This window comes from Scatophagus argus, chromosome 1 (genome assembly GCF_020382885.2).
Source record: "Scatophagus argus isolate fScaArg1 chromosome 1, fScaArg1.pri, whole genome shotgun sequence".
Lineage (NCBI taxonomy): Eukaryota > Metazoa > Chordata > Actinopteri > Scatophagidae > Scatophagus > Scatophagus argus.
Window position 1 is genome coordinate 15,706,963 of NC_058493.1, and position 8,011 is coordinate 15,714,973.

Sequence of the window (8,011 nt, forward strand, 5' to 3'; positions counted from 1 at the left end):
CTCATTACTTCTCCCTGACCTTGGCAGAACAGAGACCTGAAGAGCAGAGTGTCTCATCTAGAGGGCTCCCAGAAGTCCAACAAAGAGGGCCTGGTAGCCCAGCTGGAGGAGCGCATACAGGAGCTCGAGGAGCGGCTGGAGGGGGAGGAAAGGTGAGATGAAGGCTCCGGCTGGGAGTAGAGATGAGGTGTTCTGTGGTTAAAGTGATGGAAGAGCAAAGCTTTAGGGGAAAGGTTGACTGAAAATTAGAGCAGTTCAATAGGTTGGGTATGACAGCCAGGTACTGAGTTCTTGGTTTCAGATGAAAGTTAGAGTTTTTAGATCACAGCGTTATACAGAGGGTATTCTCTGGATATTCAGACCTTGCAGAGACTCTGACCATTTCATCATTCTTTTAGTTCTAAAGTTTATGCCAAGCTTGATGCTGGCTCCAAAAGTGAGACCAGACCAATATGTTAAGATGCCTAACTTTACAACAGAAATAAACATGTTTATGGCCTGCTACAACTAATTTCTCGGGAGGGGGGGCTGCTTGGCTACTTTGAGTGACAACTAGCTGTTATCTGTCTGCTGCGCATCACCTGAGCTAACTTGAAGCACTGAACTTGACCTCCTGGACGTGTTTGTGTTGTTAGTGCCATTTCATCCAAATATCATCCAAATAATTTGGCTCACTGTGTGGTTAACTGTCCGGACAGACAGTCCAAGGAACCTGCTCCACTCCTTTCCCCATTGTTGTATTAGTCAGAAGTTGAGTGGAGTCACGCAGTGCCAAGATGGCAACAGCCAGAGCCACCACCCTGAGCTTAGCAGTGGCTCGACTGAGACTGTGTCCGTGTTTTATACAGTCTATGGCTTAGTCTGCAGGATGCATGCGTGATGATGCATCGTGCTGCATGTGTTTTAGGGAGCGTGCCAACCTACAGCTGGTGAACCGCAGGCTAGAGAGGAAGGTAAAAGAGATGATGATGCAGGGTGAAGAAGAACATCACTCGATGCAAGATCAAAAGGACCAAGTATGTAATAAAAGACTCTCACATTCAGACATGCTCATTAAACTTTTAATTAAATTAATAGTTTGTCACTCAGTCATTGTGTGTAAATGATTGTTGGTCACTGTTTGTCGAACCCTTTTAATACTGCGCGTGTTGATTCTTCTTGAAGTTGAACCTGCGTCTCAAGGCCTTGAAACGGCAGATGGATGAGGCCGAGGAGGAGATTGACCGACTGGAGCACAGCAAAAAGAAGCTGCAGAGAGACCTGGATGAGCAGCAGGAAGCCAACGAGCAGCTCCAGAGCCAGCTCAAAGCCCTGCGAAGTGAGATCAGGTAAACAGCCAAAACAAAAAAAGAAAAGACTTAAAAATAAAACACTGACACTGTGAGTGTCCTAGTTGTAACACGGCTGTGTCTGATCCAGGCGTAAGAGCAGCTCTGCCCCGCTGCTCAGCACTCTGCACGACGACGATGACGATGACGATGATGACGTCAGCACCGATGGGGAGACGTACTTCAGCTCATCATCAGGCTACAAGCGCTCCTCGAGTCAGGACAACATCCTGTCCACCTTTACTTTGTAAACCAAGCCAGAGGTCGAGGATGAAGCTGCTGTAAATTCATCGGTGGTGGACCAGACGGCTAGAGGCTCGTGCCTTGTGCATTTGAACCAAACTGGAGATTCTGCACAGAAACATCTTTCAAGCTAATATTCAGACAATTTGAAGTATTTTTAGGAAAATCCATACTTCAGCAGAGCTCACATAATTCTTCCAGGATTATTTCTGGGTACAATCTTAATGTTCCTAAATTCACTCAGTATTATTTGAGCAGCTCTGAAATGATTTAGCCTGTCCCGTAGAAATTAAATGTATATGCTGTTTAATTGAATAATTTTACATTCGCATATGTGGTCTTATGTAAATTTGTGTATTTTCCTTTGTTAACAAATGGATCACACTTGCTTGTCAATGATTTTTCTGATAGTAGTGAACTTAGAAACACACTCTTAAATGCACTGTAGAACAAGACAACCAGTACTGCCTTTTGTGGATAACATGAAGTTATTAATCCTGACTTTTTATACCTATCAAATATGTTATATTTTCACACAGTATCTGAATATTAATTTTTACATCATTCATTCCAATAAAATATATTTACCTTTTTAAAGAATGAAGATCAAATCCGAATTTATGAAGTGAGGAGTGCGAGAATGTTTTTGTTGTTTTTTTAATTTATTCAGTCGACTTTACAAACTCCTGGCTCAGTGAGGGTTTAGGGAACAGTAAATGAGGGACTTTGTACACATTCATTTTTATACAGTTTTATAAGGTTTGATGACAAATCCATGAAAATGTTTTCAGCAGGCATTTGTTGTAATCTTATCACACATGTTACTCCAAATATTAGTGACATCACAGTATTGCTTGTGCCCTTGGAAGAGGCTGCTTTATGCAATCATGGGAAAATATCTAAGTGAACTCTCTTCAGCCTCTTCTGTGATTACTGATTCTGAATCAGACTTCCAGCAGTTAGTAAACCAAACAACCATTTCACCTCTGAAGATAATTATTATACTGGAAACACTTTGATTTAACTTCACTCTCTGGTGATTTCTCTCTTTGCGAATGGGGCAGGGTTGATCCTGAATGCGGTTAAGTCTTTTTGTTTAACCTCATACCTGTGGATATGAAGTGTGTTGGCATGTACATACTGAGGCCTTATAATGCCTGTCAAAGAAGATGTAGATCTGTAATTTTCCTTGAACTGCATGAGGGAATTTACAGTGGAAGTTGATGTTTTCTGCTACACTGTGATATTTTGCACTCTCTGTTGGCTCTGTGCTGAATATTCCCAAATCCGAAGCCTGTGGAGGGAGGATGGATTGAGACAAATTCCTGCCGCTACCTCTCTGTACACATTTGTATGTTCAGAAATCCTGCTGAGACTAAAATAAAGTTACTTCCAGTTACTCTCACTTGCCTTGTCCTTGTTGAATAATTCCTGGCAACTAATGTTAACCTTTAAATATCCTCTGCCAGACATATAACATACTCTGCTTTGAATAATAATTTGTGTCTAATATGATAATTTTGTATAATAATCTTCAAAGCTGTTTTAGAAATGAGTGACAAAATCTTGAAAGAAAACAGAATAAGACATTGTGCTGCTATAGAAGAAAAATGTTACCTTATTCTAACTGTTCAGTCAGGTTTAAAGAGCTCACCTCAGTGGCTTTCTTTTTTCACTTTTAAGAAAATAACTTTAAGGACTCAAGAGATACCATTAGCATGTACCAAGCAAAATGTAAATTACAAAGTAACTACAGCAGTCAGATACATTGAGTGAGTAAAAAAGGCCATATTTCTTTTGAAATGTACTGGACTGCAGTATGATTCTGAGGTAACTGTGCCTTGAATCTTTCCGCTTTCTACTACTTTATACTTAAGTACAATACTTGTGTAAACATATTTCCCACTGCTGGTTTTGACTTTTGGATGAGGTTTTTGACTTCTCGTCCTCTGACAAATTCTCCGCGGGGTCAAAGCAGCTGTGTCAACAGCAGCTCTTTATCTTTAATTTCGTGCTCAGCAGGTCGGTATTTTTCCTGCTGGAACAAATGAAGCACATGAATCCTGTGTTTAGTTCTAATCACCTTTCAGTGCAGAGTTTTGACCTCCTTCAGTCTCAGCTTTGAAAAAAACACACAAACAAAAAAACGATTCCTGGTGTGGAGCTGCTGTAGAACACAGCCCAGCATGTTTCATAGAGATCTCTTCTTACATTGATGTTTAAAAGTGTTTTTTTTTCCTTGCTGTCCATCCCTGTCAAAAAACCCAACATTAGATCTACTTTTATGTAGAAAACTGGAGTGGTGTGTGCACCAGTCTGTCCCAGTCTACAGCAGAACAAGGAGGTGAACAGACTGGGTTTTCTTACTCTCTTTGGCTGTCAGGCTATTGTTGGCAGGGCATGACCTTCATGTGCTGCTATTCTGCGTGGAACAAGCAAATCAACCTTTTGAGTGCCACTGCATTATCTCTCCCCCTCTTGTGTCAAGCCAAGCAGTAAACTAATAGGGGCTGCAGGCTGGACGGCTTAAAAGGAGAAAGTTGTGTATGCTTAACAAGGTGATCATTCTTGGGATTCCTTTATGTGCTCGAGTGACTTCAACCTGCACGGTAACGAGGAGGTGGACAAATGAGACAGTATTAGATGCCACGTGGGGAGCTGTGGGTGTTTTCTAATGCAAAGTGGTGGATTTAGAGCTCTGTCACACGGATCTCGCTATTTCACAGGTGTAAATATGAAGCATACGAGTTTTTCAAGTCTTACAGGGAGCTGGAAACAACTCTGGTGGTTCAGTGTAGGCAGGCTGAAAAAACAAAGTGAAACATCTTGTGATCATTTCTGTAAAAATACACAGTGCCATGCTGCCCCCTAGCTGTGGTGATGGAAGAGATTAGAGCTTTCACTGAGACGTGATAGAAGATCAGGAATAAACCAAAATAAATGAAATGAAACTTTTTTTTTTTCATCATTAAACTCAGGTGCTCACAGCTGAAAGGTTTATTTCTGTGTTTCATCATGTTCCCACAGGTATGAGCTTTAACAATGAGGCGGTAAACAGCAAATGCTTTCTAAGTGGGAGTGGTGGCTGGTTTTTATCACCAGGCTGAGCTGTCAGACCTCTGCAGACCCAGAGAGACTAAAGGGGGAAGTCTCCCACTCAAACAACCCACATAACTCCCAAATACTTCCATCTTGTTGATGAATAGCTCACTATAAGACATGTAAATTCATGGCTGATGTACGCAGCGCGATGCACTGAATGAAGCATATAGATAAACGGCAGTTGACATTATCCAGACCTTATTTTCAGGTTAACACACATAACATCTTGTCATGTTTGTAAGTAAGTCAAGTCTCTTTTTGATTTATAGAGATCAGTAGCATGAATTGGACTTTGCCTCAGGGTACTTTTACATAATACTAGTAGTATTACTCAGGTAGATGCCTCAGACAGTATATACAGCACAGCAGGTCAGACCTGCTTTAAGGGCTTGTTTGTTTGGCATTACAAAAATAAAATATCTCAGTTCCTGAAAGATCATCTCATGGTTTTACTATTGAACTCGTGTATTTTACACACAGTCCATTTCTGTAAAGTAACAAAGAAAGATATCGTTCAGAGAGTTATGTGAAGGACTTCTTCCAGCACAGAAACTTGCGACATAGATTCAAATCAAGCAACCTCAAAAATGATGGGATTATTCTTATTATCTTACAAATATTGAACACGGCGTTATCACAGTCTCAGTTATCTTCAGTCTGAGCTATGAAAAAAGATAACAGAGAGGCAGAATGAGGTCTTGAAAAGTTCACTGTCACTCAGTTACTGTTGTAAACATATAAATCCACTCGTAACATGTGTGACACAGAAACGGCAGCAGCCAGCCCGTCCAACATGTCCCTCCTCTTTGAATTAAGTCACTTAAATCACTCGCTCAACAAGTGACTTATCACAGACTGTCGTAAATCCACTGAGCTGTTGTTGCTGTTGTGAACTGTAATTTCTCTCTCTGCTACAGTAAAAGGTTTTTCAAGTGTGTGTTTCTTTTCAAATTTGAATAAACCGAATGTGACCTGGATACACACTGAAAGAGCAAATGGTTGCTGTAATTGTTATTTCTGCTCATCCTGTCTGCCTTCCTGAAGCAGTGGCAAAATCCAAAAGTTCTCATGTTGTGCAAACAATAATGCCACGGTGAAGACAATCAAGTAGAGCTCCTCCAGGTGTACTGTTAGTAGTACCAGTTACTCTCTTTGTGTTACCGTCCCTCCACCACTGTTTATTGTAACTTTGGTCCAGTTTGGTCCAGACTTGCTCTAATTGGAAAGTGTCACGAGACAACTTTTGTTGTGATTTGGCACCATATAAATAAATTGAATTGAACTGAACTGAACTGTTACAGCTTCATGTTAGGGAACTGGTTGACACTTTCATTGTACACATGAACATATTAGTGCTGCTTTAAGACAGACTTGAGAAAATGTGACCCCAGTGCTCTTCGCAGCATCGATCCATATGAGTAAAAGCCCTGAAATAATTCATGAACCACACCTCAGACGGTCAGCTTCTCCCTGAGGTTGCCGCACATTTCTGAAAACAGTGCATCATTGTGAAGCTGTGTCACCTTATCACAGACAGCACATTTGTCTGTCGACACTTGAAATGGTTCTTTTCCATCGAGCAATCACTAAAGCACAAATCAGCCTGACTTCCACAGCTGCAGGGATGTTTCACAGATAACAGCTATTGTTGGTGGTTGCAACAGTAAAATCCTGCATAAGCGACTGCTGCCACATAAGAAACACCTGCACTGCAACCTGCAGCAACAAACGATACACACAACCCACGAGGCACAGCAAACTCCTGACTGAACCAGTCAGTCACACTTTCAGTGCCTGATTTTACATGTAATGGGGTTATTTTATTGTTTGGCGTTGCTACTTTTGATTAGGTGTTGTTCTTAAAGTCTGTCAAGTGTATTTGAAGTAGCAGCAGTTTAATTGCTGTAGCTGGTTGAACTGGAGCCAACTTTGAGCTATTTTCTGGAGAATTTGTTTGGTCTGTTAAAAGTCATAAAACAGTTCCCAAACTGGCAACATCACAATGCTGATGATTTGTTCACACGCTACTGCAAAACTCCAAAGTACTCAGTTTGCAGTAATTTAAGACAAATAAAAGCAACACATCATCACATTCAAGAGGCTGGAATGACGATTAATTGAATAATCATTTCAGATCTAACAGACAGTTTAATCTATCACAGTGCTTCATGTTTTACAAACTCTTCATATGTTTTACTAGTAACTATAGCTGTCAGATGCTGTGAAGGGATAAAAAGTACAATACTTTCCTTTGAACTGTAGAAAATGTATTTTTAAATGAACGAGGCCAACAAATTGCTCTGTTTCCGTCATATGTGCTCCATGGACATGTAGATGTTCTTGACAGACCGGCCCTGTGGAATCAATCCAACGCTAAGTTGACATCTAATCACAAAACTGTGAGAGCACAATCACGACAGGAAGTGCATGTGATATGTTTACGGGAGAGGATTTCCACATGGGTCTCCACGTGACATTGGATTTGAACAGAGGTCTGGTTGTGTGACTGGCTCTCTGATTGCAGAAGCCACACCCTTTGTTTAATGTCTGGTTACTAATTAACAACTCCAGTGTGTGGAAAAGCCTCTTATATTGTTCTGAAAAATGTTCTTTTCATATTTACTGATGTATTTTGACAATACAGCTTCAGACTTTAAACTTGATTCTCCATTCTTCTGCGTCTCTGGTTTGAATTAAAAGGGAGGGCCTGAAGGCCATTCATACTAGGAATGTGATCTGGCTGTCATGATGATTGTCTGCCTGTTCCTTAAAGATGCTTAAACCTGATGACAAAGTGCAAACTGACGAACATCGGTTCATTAAACCAAGTGATGTTGTAGTTCTGAGACAGAAGTTAACAATGACATTAAAAAATAATGCTCGCTGGGTTCTTACTTTTCCCTATCAACTGCCAACAGTATCAATAATTTACTGACTTAAAGTTACACCTCTCCTAGCTTTACTATAAACCAGTTTCTGACTCTATTTAACCGAAAGTTTTCACTCCCACATACTAAGTTAAGTTTTAAGTAAAAGTAGAAATACCACCTTATGACCAAACCTTTAATAAAAGAAAAAAAAACAAAAAACAAGACAAAACAGAAACACAGGCCTACTGCTAATCCAAACCATAAACAGATCCATGTTATATTAAAGCAGAAATACATGTAGCAGTCATTAGTCTAAATATTTGCACGTAAACAGGTTTGACTAAGATAAACTCCTCAACTGTGCAGCGAGCAGTAAGAACCGGCTCCTCCTAGTAGCCACCTTGGGTTGATCAAAAGTGCTCCACCTGTCCCAGCCCCAGTAAGCCCCGCCCTGTGAAAGAGCTGCTC

At 40.7% G+C, this 8,011-nt stretch overlaps 1 protein-coding gene across 3 annotated transcripts in view; it reads left to right on the forward strand.

The window, feature by feature from the left end:
- The window catches only part of cgnl1 (cingulin-like 1), a 30,075-nt gene extending 27,099 nt beyond the window's left edge, over positions 1-2,976 (forward strand). For all 3 annotated transcript variants that reach the window (XM_046386410.1, XM_046386418.1, XM_046386401.1), the window contains exons 16-19: positions 28-152; positions 908-1,016; positions 1,165-1,328; positions 1,420-2,976. In XM_046386410.1, the coding sequence (XP_046242366.1) occupies positions 28-152; positions 908-1,016; positions 1,165-1,328; positions 1,420-1,579 (558 nt within the window). In that variant the 3' untranslated portion in view covers positions 1,580-2,976. The remainder of the gene's footprint in view (positions 1-27; positions 153-907; positions 1,017-1,164; positions 1,329-1,419) is intronic.
- The last annotated feature ends 5,035 nt before the right edge of the window (positions 2,977-8,011 follow it).